Genomic DNA, 22,586 nt, shown 5'->3' on the forward strand with positions numbered 1-22,586 from the left:
TCAGGCGAGGAGGCGCGTAAAAGCCAATCGGAGAGCCTGCTGCAAGCGTAGATACATGGTGCCGTGGACACAGAGATAAAAATATAATAACAATAATGATTTAAAAAAAAAATCAAATATTTAACAGTGTTTATCCACGATACGAGCAGTAAAATGTTCTTGTGTAGCCCATTAAAAATAAATAAATAAATGAAACCCCCCACACATGCGTTTCCTCCTTTATTTCCGTGCATTTCAGATGCCTTTTTCCTCCTGTTTAACCAAATGTAAGATATAAACTACAGCTCCCGGGGTGCCTCTGGTGACCCTTGCTTGCAGGCTGCATCAGTGTGATTTTGGCGCTGAGCTGAGGAGCTGGATCCACCGAGAATTTAAAAGAAAAAAAAGGGCAGAGCGCTTTTGTTAAACCGGAGGAAGAGGGTGCTAGAGATTATTATGAAGAAGAGGACAGGAAGGGGGTTGCGATCAGATTGAGGTTTTCGGGTCCTCGCACTGACGAAGAGCCCCGCGTTGGGATTGGGCAGCGACCAGATCGAGTCCTCCTCCTCCTCTCTGTGGAGAATTGCGTTAAAACGAAAAGGCCTGAGCTTTACCAACATCACAGGATTATTATTATTTTTTTATTATTATTTTGTACCCCCCTCCTTCTCCTTCTCCTCCTGTAGATTAAACGAGGAAGCATTGCTGGCTGGTGTATGTGTTTAGAATGGGACACGCTGAAGGTATTGACATTTTTTTGTGTATTTTCCTGCATCTTTCGACTCGCTATCAAAATCCGTGCTGCTGCTGGTGCTACTGCTCAGTGTTGGCCGCCTCTGCATGTTGCATCTCCTCGTTTTCAGTCGTAGCCAGCTTGCTTTCGGGCACATTTTCCCCCCACAAACCGTCAGTGATGGAGGTATAATCACGGCAGACAATTTGATTTAAAGGGGTACCAGGCAGCCATATTGGCAGCGTTAGCGTTAGCCTACCCAACATTAGCTTTCTCCCCCCTCCTCCCCTTCCACCTCCTTTCATCTTGTTTCATGTGCGCTTAGATGGATTAGAAAACATTAATAAATGGAAATGTGTCCCCGAGTGTGTCAGAAAGACATACAGCCACATCCCCGTCGTGTGCTTCGCCTTTTAACCGTTTAAACGGCTCCTGTATTTCCATTTCGATGCCTTTGGTGCCAGGTAGCTTCAAGCTAACATCGCAGGAAGCTGTAAGATCAGTCATTGAAACCTTGTTATGCCCATGCATGCACCCGTCTTTTTTGTTATGTTTGATTAAAATAACACATCTATAGCCAGCTATTGATCTCTGCCACACTATATATACACCCAAGTTATACTACAAGTCCTTATAGGAGACTAGTGACCGCTGGATGACATCTTTTGGATGTTTACATCACCGTTGTTCACCCTTCGCAAAGCTGCTAACAAGTTAAACCGCAACAAGAGGAGCAGATTACCCACTCAACACTTTAAACCTAATTAATTATATCAGCTCTGGTGGTTAAAAGTGTTCAGTGCATGAGGTCAAACCCACCTCTGGTAGCTGCTCTTTTGTTTTGTGCAAGCAGGCCACCATGTGTTTGTGTTGATGAAAATAAACACATAAAAATCACCTAAAGCTTGTGAACAGGAGCTTGCACGACCTCTCAGTATACACTACGAAGATGACCCGAGTTTGTGATGATAATATGGGGATTTATGGGGTCTGCAATTCAGACCACCCTGTGAGTTTATCACAGTAATCATTATAATGAGTATTCTGCAGATCTCCTCAGTGCATCTGTTTAAAAAAAAAAAATCCCACATAATTCAAACTGCTGCTCTAAAACTCAGATTTGAGGAGTAGGAGCCTGGTGAAACTGCCACTGAAGTGATAATTAAAGTTGTGTAGTTAATGGTCAGCTAACCCTGAGTTTGTAAGGGAGGAGAGGTGTGTGCTTCTACAAGTCAGAGTTAGAAGTTTCACACTATATTATTAGCAGAAATTTCTAGATATTTTAACCAGAAAACAGCTGATACATGGCAACCCAATTCGGTAGATGGCTGACTTCTTTCCAGAACTTATGACAGTCCCGTGTGTTTATCTGCAGTGAGAAAGATTTACCAAAGCCCAGATCAGTGGTCATAAACAAAAAATAAACTCTGTTATTCTGATGTTTTTCTAGCTATTTTATTCGTATAATAATAAACAGTCCTTGTGTTTACTGTGGGAGCCAAAAAACCCGATGATGTAACTCTGTCTTTGCTCTTAGTTTCTCTTCATTTACAGCTGCAGTTTGATACGTTTCAGACACCAAATCTGCTTGGTTCCATTTAGAGAAAGGATTATTGTTTGGGTTTAAATATGCCTTTTTCATTGAAAATGAGGCTTAAAAAACGGTAACCGTGGGTTCAGATGTGACACCAAGTGTCAGTGTGTGACAATTTGGGATTCCAGAGTGAAGCTTTAATTTGCAAACAAGTTTGCTTAATACACTGCTAGAAAGTTAAATAAAAAAGGCCAACCCAGAAACACAGATGTGTGCAGTGTTAATCTGTTGCTCTGTGTTAAATAATCTGTTAATAATTCCTGAAGGATAGAAGCTAAGGTCTTGGTGACTATTGGCTGTGTGCTTGTTGAGCTTTCCTGCGGTTCATTCAGTTGTGTGTACCTCTGTCGGCAGGTCCAGTCAAAGAAAAAGACAGTTAAGGATGCAGGAGCCCAACAATGGATTTCTCCTTCTCTTTCATGCAAGGGATCATGGGAAATACAATTCAGCAACCCCCTCAGCTCATTGACTCCGCCAACATCAGACAGGAAGGCACCTGCGACACCGGCAGTGACCCGGGTGAGGATGGTGGTCCCTCCTACGATGCAGCCCTGGATGCAGAGTTTCCGTACCCGCCATCGGCTTCGGAGGACATGCCGCAGGTCCCCAATGGCTACCCGCCGGGTTTGGGCATATACGAACCGCAGGCTAAATTCTCCATGTACTCGCAGTTCCCCAACGGCTCTGCTAATGGCTATGGGGCCATACGGAGCTACGGGGACCACGGCCTCGTGTCGGTGGAGGGGACCGTCCTGAGAGGTCCCGGTCTCCAGGAAAGACCTCTGTCTCCCGTTTCACCCCCACTGTCCACACATCACCCACACCTCCACCACCACCATCATCATCATCCCCATCACCACCACCATTCGCTCCACATCCACTCAAATCCACCTCACATACAAACCCACTCACACCCGCAGAGTCCTCCACCGCCACCCCTGCCCACCCAGCATCACCTACACCAGACACCTCACATCATGACTCACAACCTGCCCCCTCCTCCCCCGTTACACCTGCCTTCGTCCAGTCCTCCCCCCTCACTTGTGGACAACACCCCTTCGTCTCAGCCCACGCACGCCCCATCCAGTGCTTCTGGTGGGGTCCTGAAGAAAACCAGCTCTCCGGAGATCAAGCTGAAGATCATAAAGACGTATCAGAACGGCAAAGAGCTGTTCGAGTCTGCGCTGTGCGGAGACCTGCTGCAAGAACTGCAGGTAACTGCCAACAGCCTTTTAGGCAACATTTCTTTTTACCTTTTTGTTTATTCTTCCAAAGATGCTTTTTAGTGCAGAAGATTAGGTGGAAATGTGGAAATCTGCACAGGTGCGCACAGTGTTGTTTTCTTTTTTTATTATTATTTCATATAATGAAAAAGATGCATGATCTGACTGCTATCTCCTTTTCAAAATTGCTTCAAACATTTTTTTTTTCATGTGGTAGAACAGAGCTGAAGAACCTCTGATTCTCCAGAGTTTAATGTATTTTTAAAAAATTGCATTAATAATTACAAAATGTATAATGTTTAAGCTAATTTTTCTGCAAACTAGACTTTATAGTTAGCCATTCCTATGAGAACTAAAACTTTGAGTTACAAAATCAGCCCGGGTGTTCTCGACTAAGATCAAGAGCCAAGCCTATGAGCAACAAAATCAAGAGACGATAGTGCAGCTGGAATTACACTTACCATCTGAATTGATTAAGTGTAGAAGGAATGGGCCATCAATGACAACACGTGGGTTATTGATGAGTTTAAAAACTCTCCAGAAGCTTAAAGGCTGCACATTATCAGGATCAGCCCCTTTAATTTAATCAAAGTTTGGATAGCAAGATAACAAGAGCTGTTCAAATGGAGGTCATGGGGTGAAAGTGCATTTTCTAGTCTTTATATAATGTATGCATACATACTATCGTCATTTAGCTCTGGTCAGCTACTGCCAGAGGATTTAATAAAATTTACCAGATTTGAACGATTCTGGTTGAGGTTGCGGCCAATCTGCTGTACTGTCTCTCTGAAAAAGACAAGGACTAATGTTTTATATTTATATAAAGTTAAGAAAAACTTCTTACTTGATGTTAGAGCTGAAATGATTAGCAACGTAATCAATTAGAGGATCAAAACGAAAACGATTAGAGATCCCGTTCACAGCTAATGTTGAATACCAGATGACTGTGATGACCTTCAGCTCAGTTTGTTCACAGTGTTGCAGACAGTTTTTCTTTCTTTCTTTCTTTCTTTCTTTCTTTCTTTCTTTCTTTCTTTCTTTCTTTCTTTCTTTCTTTCTTTCTAGGAAGAGTAAAGATCACGTAAAAAGCACAAGTTTAATTATTTAGGGAACTTAAGGATAAATATTAAACTAATGCTGGTTTCAGCCTGTCAAAGAACAGAATTAACTGGTTGTTGCTCCTTTTGTTTTAAAAATCTTTAAATTGTTTTTTCTCACAGGAATAAAAAAAAAATGCAGATAAAGAAACTTTATCAAAATATAACAAGCATCTGAAGTTTTCACATTGTTTTATTGTCAGGTTTTTATTAACATTTGCTCGTGTTTGGCAGTCCTCTTTAACATGAGCACATGTTTCTTCACAAATCTTTATGGCTGTACTAACAAACTCGCTCTGTGTGTGTGTTTATTTTAAAACCTTGCTTTTAACTTTGTATGTTTTTATTAATGTGCGTATTAGTAAACCTAAAGGGTTTGCTGGTAAAGGTTTGTGCATGAGAAGAAAGCACACACTGACTTTAATCTGAACCGCTGCGTCCCGTGTCTGTTATTCCTTTGGTTTATAAATAATTAAATCCGAGAAAGACGTGTGAAACATAGTTCAGAGGTGCTGCAAACTAATTTGCTTCAGAACTTCAGTCTGGGGACATCAATAAATGATTATTTTAATTATTGCATAAACTAATTGTGTGTCTTCTACTATAACAGTTAATAGTTAACTAAAGCTAAACTAAAACTGGGTGTGGAAAAGCAGTTTTAGTTAAGTTATATAAAGCTTAAAAACTAGGCCTCAGAAAAACAGAACCAAGTTTAACAACTTGTCTACTTGGAAATCATACGCAGGAAATGTCCTTGGTATTAGTCTTTGTCAGTTTGGTGCGTCATTTGAACATGCCCTCCCCTATTGTAACAGTTAAAAAGATGGAAATTATGAAAAACTGAAGTGAAACAGGCAAACTCATTTTGGATAGTACCGAATTGAAAACAAATGCTCAAAACCAAACAGAAAGAAAAAGCAAGCCGAAAACTTAAAAAACTGTAACAATGACGCCTCATGTACTTTTTTAGACAGCCGCCCAACACGTAAGCTCGGCCAGTCCACATACAGCGTGGAACTTTACATTACATTTTGGCTTTCCTGCACCTTATGCTTCTGCTCAGTAAAGGAAAAACTTGCATAAACACAATTATTTTCCCATTTTAAAGACATTGTGTTCTTTAAAAATGCTTTTTTCCTCCCTTTTTCCATGTTGTCATGGACATTGTCAGGCATTGATGTCAGTGTGTGTTGACAAATACTTGTAAGCCAAAAGCTCACACTTAGACTGGTCTAAATGCTCTATTTTGTAAATTAATTTTTAACTCTTGACTCCGTATGATCTCGAAAGGAGTGGATATCATTATCAGGAAGTGTGAAGGTCGCTTTTGCTTATGAGAGGCAGCCAATCAGAAGGAAGTTCACTTACAGAGAGCCCAAATGACAGATGATAAATAAACTGAGTATACCCAGGCTCAGTACTAGATAAATGAGGATTATTTTAACCATAAAGCTACTCTGCTGCAGTCCAAGAATAAAATTATGCGGATGGAAATGAACATAAAATGTCCTGTTTAAATCCCAAGACACCTTGGCAAAATAACTGTGCGTATTAATTGGAAATCTTATCAGTCCATTTATTTTTTAATGGAATTATTACCGTGCACATCTTAGTTTATTTTTAATTATTCTTCAAAATCCCTAAAGCAGCGGACATCTGAGGAAATTCTGAGTTGTTTCTTTTATAAAAACACAACAAAATGAACTGCCGTCTCATCGCAGCTGACTTCTTTCTGTTTATTTCCCCGTCTTCAGAAAGAGTCTCAGAAGAACGAGGCCGCTCAGGCGCAGCGCAGACATGAGAGGAAGAAGGAGAAGAGGAAAAAGAGTGCAAGACTGCTGCTGCAAGCTCAGGAACAGAGCCTGGACACGAGCCAAACACAGCCAGGTACCACAGGCCAGACAGAGGACACCCACGTCCAGCCGCCGCCAAAAGAAGCACCGCCGGTGCAGACAGAGAAGCCTCCGAAGACCGTTATTAAAACCGAACCAAAGACGCCGAAGGCAAGAGCTCATGTTCACTCACCAAAGCAGTTTGAAGTCGTCGCAGATCAGCTGCTGTGGTTTGTAGTAAACATTTTGAAAACATAACAGTGACTTGTTCATGTTTAGGTTCCTAAGGTCCATCATCCATCAGTGATCCAGGAGACAGGCTTCTGTAAGGAGTTTGTAATAGGAGATCTGGTGTGGTCCAAGGTGGGTACCTACCCCTGGTGGCCCTGCATGGTGTCCTCAGACCCACAGATGAAGGTCCACACTCGCATCAACACCAGAGGTAAAATCCCTTAAACGTCTTTGTTGTTCAAGTTTAAGTGTGTAAATGTGTAAACACAGAAGTGCCGCAACTTGTTTTCTTTCCTCTGCTGCCGTGCAGGTCACAGGGAATATCACGTCCAGTTCTTTGGCAGTGTCGCAGAGCGAGCGTGGATCCACGAGAAGAGGATAGTCATGTACCAGGGGAAGCAACAGTTTGACGAGCTTCAGTCAGAGACACTTCGCAAAACCACAAACCCTGTAGAGAGACACAAAGTATGCACAGATGGGAGATTTATTTTTAAGACTTAAAGAAAACAAACTGTTTAAACAGAATTTTTGTTGTTTTCAGCTTTTAAAAAGATTGTTTCAAAAATCTTTAACCAGAATTAACCATATAGTGGACCTGCTATGCTTTTCCTTATTTTCAGCCACTGTAACAATGGTGGATGCTCATATTAAAGATATTAAAAAAAAATTTCAAGTAATGAGGTCATCGTATGTGCAAGTAATCCCTTTTGAGTTAAAAGCTCAGGCTTTAGACCTCTGCAGCGGCACACATTTAAAAATGTTTGATTTTGTTGAGTGGGTGAAAATTGGGATACTTAGTTTGAAAGAATAATGAGCAAGTCTAATTTGTTTTTAAAGATTTTTCCCTTTTCTTAATGAAGGCATATTCTGAGCTGTCCTCTTCACATAACATCATCATCAGACATCCCATCCTCACTGGGATTATAAGACAGCTTTATGTAACATCAGTGTTTATAGTGGGGATTTCTCAGTGCCACTTTTTCATCTCCCATGCTGATGGTTAGTAATCTGATGCTGTCTTTTTCCCCTCTTACACAGCTAAGCCAATAATAAATTTACATGGAGACACGTCTGAGCTCGAGATATCAGTTTAACCCAATCAGATATTCTTAAATCTCAGTTACTTGTCACATCTGTCTTCATGGCATGCTGTTAACTGAGGTTGTACCATGTAGTTTTGGCTAATGGAGCATCTGATTATATTTTCCCCAATGTGTTACCCACTATCTTTGACCAATATCGAATCAATACCAATTATTGGATCCACACACCTCTTCTTTTGTTTTTAGTCATGTATGTAGTATGTGGAACACTTTTTTTTAATTTTTTTATTATTATTATTATTATTGTTCTAAAAACTCCCTGAAAAGCCTTCAGTTAATCCAAAATCATGAATGCCAGGGTTAGTACATGTTTATAAGTTCATGAGTTTTCTTTTTTTTCTCATCAGCTAATGAAGCCTATCCCTCAGCGGGAACGTTCTCAGTGGGAGGTGGGTGTTGGTCACGCCGAGGATGCTTTTCTGATGACGAGACAGGAGCGAATTGACAACTACACCTTCATCTATGTGGACCCAGACCCTACTGAAGCCCCACCCAGCAAGAAACCCAACATCAGACCTGAGAAACGAAGCCGGCGCTCAAGCAGCTCTATCAGTAAGAAGGAGGACCGAGATGTAAAGTCACCAGATAGAGAGCAGCCTCCGCGACGGCAGCTTCCACGGAGACAGTGTAGTGTTTCAAACACAGATGACAACGCAAACTCCCAGGCCTCAAGTGAAGATAAGAACCAGAGGGGGGACCAACGTAAGACCAGCTCACCGAAACAGAATGCCGGCTGTGATGCACGAGCACAGCAGGACTCTCCGCCTCCGGTCAAAACGTGGAAAACGGCAGCTGCCAGGAAGCTGCTGCCTCTTTCTATCACAATGAAGAGGCTGAATGTGGAGATCACAAAATGTGACTGGCCTCTTATCCAGAAAAAAGCAGCTGCCTCCCCAAAGAAGGACAAAGAAGAAGAGAAGAAAGAGAGGGTGGAGAGAGAAGGCAGGCAGCCCGACCTGGGATACTGCTCACCTGAGGTTGGTCTAACTGACAGAAGAAGATGTACACAGCAGAAACATCCTGTAAGCTAATATTCAAATGTTGATTTCAGCAGGACAGCAGAGCTAAACCTGAGCCCAGTCCAGAGGAGGAGGAAGATGGGGATGAAGGAGAGGACGAGGGAGAGGAGAGGAGAGATTCCCCAGCGAGTCGGAGGAGTGAAGAGGGAGGATTGCAGCAGACCTCATCTCCGGGATCACACCACAGCAGTCCGCAAGGTTGGCGAAACACAGACATGCAGAGTGTTTCTGTTGCATTTCTCAATTTTATGGATTAAATTGACAAAGTCAGAAAGAGATGCAGCTTAGTGTTTTGTTTTGTTTTTTTAGGTTCTCAAGAGAGGAAGCTTCAGCGGCGGTGTGTCAGAAGCAGGTCTGAGTCAGAGAGAGGCAACGATCTCGTCCCTAAGAAGAAAACCAAAAAAGAGCAGGTATTAGTCCTCCACAGGGAATCAGTATGCCATACCTTTCTCTCCCTGTCTTTTTTTATAGAATATAAAAATATAATAAAGTAAAAATTGAAATATGAGCCTAGCACTTCTGTTCACGTAACAGCTTTAGCAGTTTGAAAGCTTATCAGATGCTAAAATGCTGCTAAAAGGATTTTGTAATATGATAGAGCTTTGGGCAGCTGTATTTTTCCTACACCGCAGGAGTTGGCAGGAGAACTGTGAAATTGTGTATCTGTCTTCCAAAATAATCCAGGTATGCACGTGTTGAGCTATATTCAGATTTGTTTTGCAAACTTTCCTGAATTTTTGTGCAGGAATAGTTTCATTAAATTGAATGAGACAGCTTAGAATCCAAACTAAGAAGACCTGAGATAACCTGAACCTGCACTTTTAATCTCCTTGCAGGCTGAGATGGCTCCAGAGACCACGCTGAGGACAGGTTCACAGAAAGGTGAGCGATCATTCATTCACACACGCTGTAAATCATTTGTCATGGAAGCTCTTTGTACTTGTAGAAAGACAAAATCTGTCTCTTCTTCCCCCCCCCCCATGTGATCGTGTAGGAGCTAGTGAGATCTCAGATGCGTGCAAGCCACTGAAGAAGCGAAGCAGAGCATCAACAGATGTCGAAATGGCTTCATCTCAGTACAGAGACACGTCTGATTCAGACTCCAGAGGCCTCAACGACCCGCAGGTAGCCTTGAATGACATGACCGAGGGCTTTTTTTCTGCACACAAAATATTTGTCTCCATTAGTCCAGAGGCTAAATATCCATACATTATTGCCATGCATGCAGAGATGTTTACTGTTCATAGTGCAAAATTCGATCTCAGTCATGTTTTCATTATCTCTGATTCATTTTGCTCTTATTGCATTAATTTATTTTTATTCCTGTAAGCAATAGGCCTGTTTAGATCCCAACATTGCACCCTTTAAAACCAGAAATGAGCACTTCTTAAGCTTTTACCTTCTTAAGGATGATCATTTTTTTTTATTATTTACATGTTTTTATATTATTCTTTGGCTTCTCTGCTGCTGAAGAAAAGAAGACACTTGAAGCAGTTGATACTCTTTTTGTCATTCCTGTCATATATGTATTGTTATGATGATGGTCCACGTACAAGTAATTCCTGCAAACTCAAGCTCAGACTTGGGGCTGCTCATTTGCCAGTTTTTTCCTACTCTTTGATTTATATGTAGAGAGTGGATATTCCTAATTTGGTCATCTCAGGTGCGCAGCTCTGACTGTGAGCGCAGAAGCTTCTGTTTGCGAGGTACAGCCAATCAGGAAAAAGTAGGGTAAAGGGAGAGGAACTTAAACAGCTTGGTTCGATGAGGATACAATTCACAAAGGTCCAGTGTAAGATAAGAAAAAATGTCTGCACACCCGACGCATTGGTTAAACACTCTGGTTTACATTCAGTGCATCTCTGCTTCAGGGCTTATTTGGGAAGAGTCTTGATAGTCCAGCAGCAGCAGATGCAGATGCTTCAGATACTCAGTCTGTGGACTCTGGCCTGTCCCGTCAGGACAGCAGCACCAGCAAGAGGGACACTGTGTGCCAGGTCAGCGTTGCTCATGATTCGCCTCAGTTCTGCTCTTTCTTCTAAACATTTACAGGCATTGGTTGTGTGGTATATTTGTGTGGTATATTTTTAAACTGCCTCACTCTCTGTGTTTTTGTGTAGATCTGCGAGGTGTACGGCGATGGTTTGATGGTATGTGAAGGTGACTGCAACAAGCAGTTTCACATGGAGTGTCTCGGTTTGTCGTCCCCACCTGAAGGAAGATTTAGCTGCACAGAATGTAGAACAGGTGAGTGAATTCAAACACAACTACATATCTACCATCATATTTGCAGTGTTTGGCGCTTTTCTACAGCACGTTCTCTGACATTCCTTTTCTAGGGAACCATCCTTGTTTTAGCTGTAAAACAGTGGGCATGGAGGTGACGCGCTGCTCTGTGTCTGGATGTGGTTGTTACTATCACGAGGACTGTGTCCGTAAACTCCCGGGAACCACCAGCAGCCCAGGTGGAGGTTTCAGCTGCCCTCAGCACAGTTGTTCAACCTGCTGTCTGGAGAGAGACCCACAACGAGCCAGTAAAGGTAGAACAGCTTCCCTTTTTTGTCTGTGGCCTTTAGTAATTTCGTGGTTGAGTCTGTAGGGGTGTGAGCTGGTGATAGATAGAAAAAGGGTCATTAAAATGGAGTTTAGACTCCTTAGGTGATGATACTGACTGACTAATAGAACAAAGCTCACATTGAAATCAAGCTTGTGATTCTTTGTTGAAATATGTAAGAGTTAAATGCATTAGAAGTAAATAGGAGTGTCTTCTTCAGAGAAAACAGACTGTGGGAGAACTTGTGCCAGATTTAATGAAGAATACTTGGTGACAGCCTTGGCACAAACATCCTCTTCATGTCAAAGTTAAATTGTTCTGTTTGGTGAGAAGTACCTGGAGACTGTCGAGCACTGGAGAAAGTAAACTGGCTTGCTCCTGGAAAGGTCTTTAGGCGATCGTACATTATCCTGCAGGAAATATCTGCAAATGAGAAAAGATGCGCTTCGATGCAGAGGTGCTAAAAGTGATATCGACAACTATGATTTATACCAGGGGTGCGTGGTTCATTTTCCCAAGGGGCCACATGAGAAACTGGAACTGTAGTGGAAGACTGTAATAATAAGTGGAACTCAATTCTGCTCCATTTTAATTTTATCTCTTTATAAGTGTGTTGTTGCAGCCCTCCACAACAATCCCAGTATGTCAGGGAAACCCTTAGGAAAATGAACTGATTTATACCTTTGCCATCAGACATGAAAGTCATCCAAGTGGGAAGAGAGGAAAGGCTGGAAAGGAAAAAAAAACACGCCTAACACCTACCGGACACTGCTCTGGTTTTGCATGAAATGACTTTGAAAAGGACTGAAAGAATCATTTTCAGTGAATTATATTTTGTATACAAATGGGGAAAAAACTTTATGATTCAAAGAAAAATCAAATAACACTGATTTCTTTTCACATACCTAAGATCATTATGAGTGTAAATGGATGCAGGTGAGGACCTGTGCAACTTTGATAGGAGTCAAATCGTTTTAGGTTGTTACTTTACTGGATTTTTCTCAAGTCATGTTTCTCTGGTTCTTTAATCCACTTTTAATATCTATATATTTTTTCATGTGAAAATGTTAATGAGAGCAGTTGTACCAAAAAGATACATTTGCAAATAGCTGAAGCTTTTGTTTAAAATAAATAAATACAAATCAGTAGTGCTTAGGCACAGCAGGCCATCAGTCTCTATAATACAGTGGAGAAAACTTTTTATGAAGAACTTATTTTAAATCCAGTCCCAGCAGGAGAAACTCGTGTTGTTTTGTTCAGTATATGTCTACACAGCCCAAAGCAGTGACTCTCAATCTTTTTGACTTGTGATCTCTTGTGTTTTTGTAACACTTTGTTCTATTTTAGATGTTGAAAAGTCACATTTCCCCTCTGAGCTTCTCAGATGGCTTCTTTCAAAAAATAGTTTAGGTTCAAAAATTAGCCTTACCATTTTGTCTAGCTTAGTTTTTTTTTCCTTTTAAACCTGAGTAAATACTGCGCAAATCTCCAGGTTTTCTTGTGCCCTATGGAAAATCTATTGTCAGATTCTGTTTTGTTGTTTAAGTACTGTGAAGATAGATTTCAATAACTTGGAGCTGAAGTCTCTCTAGTCGGTTGTCTTTTTCCTTTTGCTTTCCTTTAATTACAGCTGGAGCCCATTAAAGGAATATGACCTATTTGTTTTTAATAGAATCTCAGCAGTAAAAAGAAGTGAGCAGAGCTGTGTTGTTAGGCTGAGTGATTAATTGGATTCCAATTATACTTCCATTTTTGTTTTTTAATGATCACGAAAAGAAGGTAATCTCGGATCTACAAGGACACCTCATCCTGTCTACTTCCAGCAGTGTCTTCACGTGACTCCAGTGCATGTCTTCAGGATGGCTTGAGGGCCTCTGTTTGCACCCTGGTCATAAAGACCCAGACCATGTGCACCTCTTTTTGTCTTTTACTTTTTTTTTTTATGTATTTATTTTTTAGCAGCCCTAGAGTACAGTTGAATACTCCAGAATGATTACCTCCTACCTAATCATTTTTCCTTGACCTTCTTGGAGAACGTCACAAGGCCAAAGACATAAAGGCAAATTTATACCACGATTGTGGTAAAATCTGCTCTCTCTCTCATCTGTTTCCCCTCCAGGTCGTCTGATTCGTTGTATCCGCTGTCCGTTGGCCTATCACACCAGCGACAGCTGCGTGGCGGCAGGCAGTGTCATCCTTACTCACCACATCATGATCTGCAGCAACCACGGCAGCGCCAAGAAGAACGGCCTCCTCACCTCCCCCGTCAACGTGGGATGGTGCTTCCTGTGTGCCCGAGGTAAGCTTTCCCCACCCTACACACCGACAAACCCCCGAGCCAAAGGAGTGACGTTCCCCCTCGCCCCATGCTGCAGACACAAGCAGTTCTTAATTACCGTACACCAGACGATTTGAATCTTGTGGCGAAATCCAAGATCGATTCTTCTTGCCTGCATCATCTCATATTGTCATCTTTTTTTTGTTTGTTTGTTTTTTATACACTTTTAACCTCTTTTTGACGCAGTAACATCTCATTTAGGTATCTTTAATATTACATGTTTCATGTTTGGCTTTGTTGTTCATGGATAGCAGTGCTGTGTCTGTTTTCCATCATGATACTAATACTATGAACGAGTCGGGCTGTTACACTGCACTCCACTTAAAAGAACCACGTCTGTCCTGAGTGCCGATGAAAGAAAACATCCTTTTTTCTTTGTGACTTTTAGCTCGTTTAAGCCTCACATTTAACTTCAAGTTGAGTGCACTGTCTGGCCTCTTTCTGTTGAGACCAACTTTGTTTTACTTTTGTTTTTTGTGCGTGTTACAACTGTGTATGAGTATGTGTGTTTGTGTGGCTGTGCACGCGTGTTTGTTCTTTCTCTTTTTGTAAACTTTGGGTAATTTTCGAGTTTGACTGCGGCTCACCCCCGTCTCTTCCTGTGTGTCTTGTGTAGGGCTGTTAGTGCAAGACCTTACTGACACCATATTAAGTTCATATGCCTATAAGTCCCACTACCTTCTGACTGAGTCAAATCGTGCTGAGTTGAAATTACCTATGATTCCCTCTCCTTCGTCAGCTACCAAAAAGAATGTTGGGAAAGGTAACTGAACAGTTTTTCTCTTTCTCCTTTGTCCCACTGGTCTGTGTTTGTGTTGTGCCTGCTCCCATTCTGACCCCCTTCCCTCCCTTTTTGTACACATCTTTCATTTCAAAGCCTTGAGGTGCAAAGTTAATTAACTGACTACACATGCAGTTAATTTTAACGCAGAGTGACGCAGAGTAACTTCAGCCAAGTTCCCTAACACATTAACAAAACAACAGTGGGCCTCATGCAAGAATTAAGTCTTGTGCTCTCATCCCAAGCCTCTCATTGAAGGGTTGCATATGAGAAGCCAGAGTCACAAAAGTAAAATTATTGTAAAATTGGTCTTTCAAAGATATTACATTTAGAAAGGCACAAGTGTACATCAATTCTGTTTAGCTGTGTACTGCTGACTCATTGTCACACAATAACAGCGCAGTAGATTAGGCAGAAATTGTGCTCTTGTATATAATAAAAGGACAAAAAAGGCGATTCTTTAACTGATAAAGCTAGAGTGAGGAATTACCGACTCGCTGGAGTTTGGTGTGCAATTATATAGATTGAATTTATTCATTTATGCAAAATGTGTAATATTTAAGGCAATCAATCCGTGGATATTGTCACTGTACTATACAACTAGGCCTCATGGCTGCGTATTCATATTAAAGATATGAAAAAGATACATTTGTGCTTGTTCATTAATCAACAAAATTAAAAGAGATGGCGACATAATTGAAATAACACATCTCATCTGCCTAAGTATGTTATTACGATAGACTCTATAAAAGATGGACGTAGCTTCTGGGTCTGAAAAGTAAAGCCAAACATGTCTTCTGTGGTAATGGTCATTGCAAAGACACTTCTGGTTGTATCAAAGTAAACGCGTTCATGACTTTACTGGCTCATTGACTTCTTTGGGGTCATATTGAATAAAACATGAATGTTGTTTTGTAAATTATGATTATTCTCAGAGTCAAAAAGAAGTGTTTTCCAGAATAAATGAAACCTTGCAGACTTTCCAAGACCGACTCTAAGGTGTCAGGATGTTTTCTTTTTGATGCTAAAGATACTTCTTTATAGCTTTATGACTTTGGTTGAATATTTGGGCATCTATGATGTGAGTTTGGCTGAGCAGACCGTTCCCTGACACCCTGGTACTATTTGAATGATAAGAACCTAAACATTGAAATGCCTTTAAACCTTTGTGCAGTACTCTACATGTATAAAAGGGAATAATTTGGCATGAAGTTAGAGGCGACAAATTCTCTCTGCAAAGTTACGATGGGAAGCAATGAAGAGGAACCAGTGTCACAAACACGGATACTGTTCAGCAGGATGAGAGGTATTTGGTTATTCGTCTTTTAAGTCAATTACAGAATAAAACCGCGGTCCCCAACCTTTTGTGCGTCACGGACCGACAATATTTTCACGGACCGGCCTTTAAGGTGTCGCAGATAAATACAACAAAATAAAACTAGTACCGGTACCGAAAAAAAGAAGATTTATTCATAACACACATGAAAAGACCGAGGAAAACCGAGTTAACAATAAAAATGATAACAAAATAACGCTGAAAACCGATTAAAAACCCTGAAAACCATATATTTCACACCTGAGCCTCAACTCTCGCGGCCCGGTACCAAACGACTCACGGACCGGTACGAGTCCAGGGCCCGGGGGGTGGGGATGGTCAGTGCAAAGCTAAAAGTCAGACTAATGTGGAAAAATCTCTTTTTAACACAACTAATCTGAACAGCTCATGAATTTTGTTCACTCATCCTGTTGAACGTGAAAAGTTCTTATTTATCGTAGATCTGCTTTGTTTGTATGAGTGGTTCTTGCATGAGGCCCATCGTAAAATTGGTTGCTGATGCGCAACCAATCTACAAACTTCTTTGCTAAAATAGTCGGTTATAAAGAAAATAAATCAGTTTATCTGCTGGTAAAATAAAATTGGTCCTTAGACCTGCAGCATGGATGTATGAAGTCCCAATGCTCTGGGTTGGTTCAGGTTTTCTCTGTGGTTTGTGGAGCTTCTCGCTGCTGGAGGCGCATTGCTTCTCTGCTTCAGCACTCTGGGCTTGGTTTTGATTTGAAAGACCTCGTCCGGCGTCACCTCTTTTATGGCAACTGCAACTAAGTTTGTTTTTGACTGAAAATTTCAAACAGTATGACATTTTGGCTCCCCTCATGTCTTTGAGCTTTGACCTGCCTTGGATGGAATATAATCCTAATCATTTAGTACAATTAAGCAAAGAACTGTTTCCAGGTGATGGAGGTTAAATTACAGGGTTTTTTCTTCTTTTTTAAAAATTATAATTCTGCTATTGCATTTTTTTTTTAAATTACATTTTGGAAATGGAAATACTGTAAAGATTTGATTCCATGCAAGCTGGTCTGTGCAGAATGTGATATGTGTGATGGGAAGTTTGCTTTATGAGCTGGACTGCATGCCGGCTTTTTGCCAGTACTTTGTTATTTGAGTATAACCCTGATTCATTGTTAACCTGCTGGCTGATTTTTATTCCGGTGCTACCGCATGTATTTCCCATAAGACTGGTCTTGGTACAGTGCTCTGAATCTGATTGCCAGACATGCTGTAACCGCTGCAATAAAATGCTATACCCAAACCAGGAAACCCATGCAGGGTTTCCAGTCATTTCATTCATGCCGTCAGGCTGTTACAGGAGGCTTCACTCAGACCAGAAGGTCCTAGCCTTAGTTTTTCATTTAGATTAATAGCCAGATGTTATTGTGGTAGGAATGTCTTCCTAAGGAACACTGTTTTAACTCACATTAGATGCTAGAAAACCACGATTGTATTCTGTATTTATAGACTTTGTACTAGTTGTACTTTTAGTTAATAGGCTTGTCTGCAAATGAGATTCAGAGTTTGACCAGGTGTTAAGGTGCATCACCTAATCATGCACTCCTCCTCTCTTTGCATACCCACCCCCTCCCCACAACGCATGCACACACACACACACATACACACATACAAACACAAACACACATCCATACACACATACGCAAACACACACATGTATACATCCATACAAATGTAGGAGGCAAGTTGCTGTGCTGCGACTCATGCCCAGCTTCCTTCCACCCGGAGTGTCTGGAGATGGAGATGCCGGAGGGGTCGTGGTCCTGCAGCGATTGCAGGGCAGGGAAGAAACCTCACTACAAACAAATTGTCTGGGTCAAACTAGGCAACTACAGGTAGGAAGCACAGATTGGGGACAGCTGAGGGTTATGCAGCTGTCACTTTGTGGTATGGATGCATTTAAAGGATAAGATAGTGATAGTTTAGATTTCAGTGCATGATTTCTACCTTTTAATCCTATTTAAAAAAACCACAGAAAGTTGATTGCACATAGTCTTCTGTGTCGTAGACCTCCGCTGTTGTCCAGAAACCCAGTAATGACCAGCAATACTGTTTCCTTTCTTATAATAATCCTTCTAGTCTTGATAATTTAAATCTGCCACAGAAGCTGAAACTGTTCAAGTATCTTTTGTCCAGAGCCTTAAAAAAATTAAGACCAACAATCAGCCACAATATTAAAACCACCTTCCTAATACCGTTTATGTCCCCCTAGTGCTGCCAACACTGTGTCTGACGCATCAAGGCATAGAATCCACTGAATGTTTCCTTTAGTATCGGGTACCATGACGTTAGCAGAAGAGCCTTTAAGTCCTGCAAGTTGCTGCTCAGTCAGAATGAGGATTTAGAGACTTTGGAGACCCAAGCAATATTTGTTTATTTAGCACTTTTTCCTCTCAAGAGTTACAAACTCCTTTACAAAAGCCAGTATTCATAATAAAAGGTTAAAATAAAAGACACTAAAATTAAACGGAGCAGAAGACAAAAGAAATCATCATCAATCTGTGAAGATAGTCATTCTCCATTCCTGCTAGAAAACACCATCAGAGTGAACGGCTGCAATGAAGTTATGTATCTGGTCATGCAACAGTGTTTGTTCCATGTCATCGTAACAACCACATGAATACAAAAAACACTGATAGGAGCATCACACTGTCTCTGTCAGCTGTTATTCTTTCCATAGTGCATCCTAACTGCCATGTCCGTGCGCCCCAGGGTGGCTACAATGTAGCTTGCCATCACCAGTGTGTGAATGTGTGTGTGAATGGGTGGATGACTGGATGTGTAAAGCGCTTTGGGGTCCTTAGGGACTAGTAAAGCGCTATACAAATACAGGCCATTTACCATTTCTTCCCCAGGTAAACAACACACACTCACCCAGCCGTTCACATGACGTAAAGAAGACATGATTCATCAGACTAGACAACCAGTGATCCATTTTTGATGCTCACATGACCACTGCTTGTGCTTAAAGCTAGCATGAGAGTGCTGACTGTTTTATTCATCAGTCTCTCATGACCACCATTAAGAGTTTCACTTATTTGTGCTACAGTAGCTAATCTGGCAGATCAGCTACACAGGACAGCCTTTATTCCTCAGTGTTATCAGAGACAGTAATCTCAGTTGTCTGCTTGTATTCCCATGGGCCTCTGTTGGTAAATGCTGTGTACTGGCAACGCAAAACAGGACATGCATCGCAGTTTGTCTCTTAAATCTTTGAGAGACACACAACCTATTTTTTCAGCTTCTAACACATACGTTTTAAGAATAGACTGTTAACCAGCTGCCTAATATATCCCACCCCATCATAGAGGATCTTGTAACTAGACTATTTTATTTAGCTGAGCTGTCAGTGGTTTAAACGATCTGTTTTTTACTTGCGTCTGCAGCAGGAAGAAATCTAATATGAGCCTGAGAACCGCAAACATGTCAGGGGGGTGCGTGCATGCAGATTGTTGGTCTTGGTCTGTTTAAACTCGGTGTAGCACATTGTTTTCACACCTCATGGGGAAACAGGATGTGATAATATAAATGCAGGTATTCAGGAAACACTGAGCAGTGCTTTTCGCTCTCACACTGACTGTCAGTCAGGCTCAATATTTGTCTCACAGTTTAGAATCTTCTGGCAGATTAAAGGTGTGCACACAGATAATTATTAATCTGTTGATGAAGCAGCTCTGAATTTGATTTAAAAAAACAAAATTTCTAGGCAGAAACAAATAAATACAGTATTTCCTCTCTAAGTCATGGTTCACCTTTTCGAGGACTCGCTGCATCGTGGATTTATCTGTAAATTTAGATTGTGGAATTTCATATCACAGGCTTCTGTGGCCTATAGGTATTTTTATTCTTATTCACTTTTGCCCTTGATTTTCTAATGATGTCCCTTGCTTGCCAGGTGGTGGCCTGCAGAGATCTGCAACCCTCGCCTGGTGCCATCAAACATTCAGAGTCTTCGGCACGATATTGGTGACTTCCCGGTTTTCTTCTTTGGCTCCCATGACTACTACTGGATCAACCAAGGCCGCGTCTTCCCATATGTGGAGAATGACAAGAACTTTGTCACAGGACAGATCAATATTAACAAAACCTTCAAGAAAGGTAACATATTCCTAAAATCCTTCCTTCTAATCTGTTGTGATATCACTTCAAGCCAAAAGAAAAGATGATTTTCTGAGTCGCTATTCATCTTTTAGCTCTGGAAGAAGCAGCCCGGCGCTTTCAGGAGCTTAAGGCGCAGAGGGAGAGCAGGGAGGCTCTAAAGCAAGACCGCAATTCTCGCAAACCACCACCCTACAAGTTCATCAAGGTGAGCAGATGGAAAGACCAAAAGGTGGTTATAAGTTTTGATCGTCAAGTTTTCAGGGTTGTTACTAATTCTGTGGCTGCTTTGTTTTCCTGTCAGTCCAACAAGCCTGTGGGGAAAGTTCAGGTGCACGTGGCCGACTTGTCAGAAATTCAGCGATGCAACTGCAAGCCAGCAGATGAGCATCCCTGCAGCCTGGAGTCCCAGTGTCTCAACCGCATGCTGCAGTACGAGTGTCACCCACAGGTCTGCGTGCATCTTTGGGTTTTTATGTCATTTGTGATTCAGGTAATAAAATCTAACTTTTAACTTTCTGTGGTTGGTTGTGCTCCTGTGATCAGGTGTGCCCTGCAGGAGACAGCTGTGAGAATCAGTGTTTCTCCAAACGGCTGTATGCAGAAACAGAAGTGATAAAGACGGAAGGGTGTGGCTGGGGCCTCAGGACAAACCAGGCACTGAAGAAGGTGGGCGCTGCACTTAAAATGCAGACCTTTCATCTAAAGAGCATCAGCGCATCTGATTTGTATTTGCTACAAGCTGAAATGTTAAATAAAGCAATCTAAATTAGTTTAACAATCAAATTAAACATAGAAAAATACTGAAAAATAAAAAAACTGAATAGATTACAATAAAAGCTCTTCTTATTAATCTTGCAAGCTGCCTACCCTGCAGAAAAGCTTTTAAACGCCCCAGTGTCTGTGATATTTGTTAACATATGTTCATTTATGCTATAAGTATCTTCTTCTGCATACAAACAAAAACATCTGAGTGCAGTAGCAGTTTCTAGATATGTAAATTCAAAAATCTAGAAATCAGTTTCATCTGCCAGGCAAGAGTGTAAAAGTTCAGCAAATCAGTGGTTCTCATATGTGTGTTTGTTATTTGTTGTCAGTCTGCTTCCTAGCAATAAGTAATTTTTAAGTGCGTGTCTGTGTAATAACTAAAACAATATAAATGTGTTTGTTGTTTCCTGCAGGGTGACTTTGTGGCCGAGTATGTGGGAGAGGTGATAGACTCAGAAGAGTGCCAGCAGCGAATCAAACGTGCCCATGAAAATCATGTGACCAACTTCTACATGCTCACCCTCACCAAGGTAACATCTGTGACGTTTACTGGACACTCAGGATACACAATGCTAACAACAATAGATAACATACAACAGGTAACAATAGGTAACATACAACAAGTTGTAATATTAGTCAGATAATCCATTAGAAACGCCCCCAAAAGACTCCAACATACTTTTCAGTGATCTTAAATTGTTTTGTTTTTTTTTCACTTCCTCATTGATTTAATTTTTCAGTCCTTGACTGTCCCATTTATTTGTTCATCCATTCATTTCCTTGTCCAATTTGGGGTCAGTTCACATAACATCCCTGATACATAAATCGTCCACAGAAGAACATTTCCTAAACTCTGGTGTCTTAATACTCACGTCTTCCCGGTAGGATCGTGTCATCGACGCTGGCCCAAAAGGAAACTCGTCTCGGTTTATTAACCACAGCTGCAGCCCAAACTGCGAAACCCAGAAGTGGACGGTAAACGGCGACGTTCGTATTGGAATCTTTGCCCTTTGTGACATCGAGGCTGGTGAGTTAATCTGCAGCTCTGACACACATTTTCCTTCATGTATATTAAATGTACTGAGAGCAAGTTGGATGATTCCCATTTAATGTTGCTCTTCTCCCTGGTGTCCCTGCAGGCACAGAGCTGACGTTTAACTACAATCTGCACTGTGTGGGCAACAGGAGAACGTCGTGTCACTGTGGATCAGACAACTGCTCTGGATTTCTTGGGGTCCAGCCATCGGTGAGGATGTTTGTCATCCCCATTAAAATTCAGAGTACCTAAGAAGGAGCAGCCAAGTTTGGAACCTGTGTTTGATACCTCTTTCTTGTTTTATCATATTTCCTGCAGAGTGCTGCAGTGACGGAGAAAGAGGAAAAGGCCAGGAATGCAAAGATGAAGCAGAAGAAGCGGAAACTGCGGCCGGAGGGCAAACACACACACGAGTACTTTTGCTTCTGCTGCGGAAAAGGAGGAGAGCTGGTGATGTGTGACAGGAAGGACTGCCCAAAAGCGTATCACCTGCTGTGTCTCAACCTCACCAAACCGCCATACGGTAACGACAGAAATGACTTTCTGCATGCTTTTGTTTAGTTTGTGTTGCTCCTGAAACGTTTCTGCAGGTCAGTTTCTTGCAGTTTTCCAGGGTTTTTTTTTTTTTTTTAATTGGCTGTCTGTACTTTCAAACCTTCTCTATAATACTATGTTATCAGTAATGTACCGGAAATTAAAGCAGATGTATTAGGACAGGATATTAGAAGAATTTCCTGTTCTGTAAATCATCTCATTGACAGCTCAAGTTTTTGTTTGGGATCTCTTTTTGAGGTTGGAAACTCCTGTCCTCAAAAATCAGTTCACTCCACAACATAAAAAAATCAGCAC

At 41.4% G+C, this 22,586-nt stretch overlaps 1 protein-coding gene across 1 annotated transcript in view; it reads left to right on the forward strand.

Moving 5' to 3' along the window:
- Window positions 1–340: 340 nt before the first annotated feature.
- nsd3 (nuclear receptor binding SET domain protein 3) overlaps window positions 341–22,586 on the forward strand; it is a 28,194-nt gene continuing 5,948 nt past the window's right edge. The window contains exons 1-24 of the mRNA XM_085475920.1: window positions 341–722; window positions 2,661–3,520; window positions 6,381–6,629; window positions 6,738–6,900; window positions 7,000–7,154; window positions 8,140–8,769; window positions 8,844–9,009; window positions 9,121–9,221; window positions 9,648–9,693; window positions 9,806–9,936; window positions 10,683–10,808; window positions 10,932–11,058; window positions 11,151–11,351; window positions 13,485–13,664; window positions 14,320–14,466; window positions 17,514–17,670; window positions 19,731–19,933; window positions 20,029–20,141; window positions 20,238–20,384; window positions 20,480–20,602; window positions 21,115–21,231; window positions 21,587–21,728; window positions 21,841–21,947; window positions 22,056–22,260. Coding sequence (XP_085332046.1) covers window positions 2,705–3,520; window positions 6,381–6,629; window positions 6,738–6,900; window positions 7,000–7,154; window positions 8,140–8,769; window positions 8,844–9,009; window positions 9,121–9,221; window positions 9,648–9,693; window positions 9,806–9,936; window positions 10,683–10,808; window positions 10,932–11,058; window positions 11,151–11,351; window positions 13,485–13,664; window positions 14,320–14,466; window positions 17,514–17,670; window positions 19,731–19,933; window positions 20,029–20,141; window positions 20,238–20,384; window positions 20,480–20,602; window positions 21,115–21,231; window positions 21,587–21,728; window positions 21,841–21,947; window positions 22,056–22,260 — 4,552 coding nt within the window. The 5' untranslated portion in view covers window positions 341–722; window positions 2,661–2,704. The remainder of the gene's footprint in view (window positions 723–2,660; window positions 3,521–6,380; window positions 6,630–6,737; window positions 6,901–6,999; window positions 7,155–8,139; window positions 8,770–8,843; window positions 9,010–9,120; window positions 9,222–9,647; window positions 9,694–9,805; window positions 9,937–10,682; window positions 10,809–10,931; window positions 11,059–11,150; window positions 11,352–13,484; window positions 13,665–14,319; window positions 14,467–17,513; window positions 17,671–19,730; window positions 19,934–20,028; window positions 20,142–20,237; window positions 20,385–20,479; window positions 20,603–21,114; window positions 21,232–21,586; window positions 21,729–21,840; window positions 21,948–22,055; window positions 22,261–22,586) is intronic.

This window comes from Copadichromis virginalis, linkage group LG12 (genome assembly GCF_057382275.1).
Source record: "Copadichromis virginalis isolate Kocher_CV1m ecotype Utaka linkage group LG12, C_Virginalis_male_GT1.1, whole genome shotgun sequence".
Lineage (NCBI taxonomy): Eukaryota > Metazoa > Chordata > Actinopteri > Cichliformes > Cichlidae > Copadichromis > Copadichromis virginalis.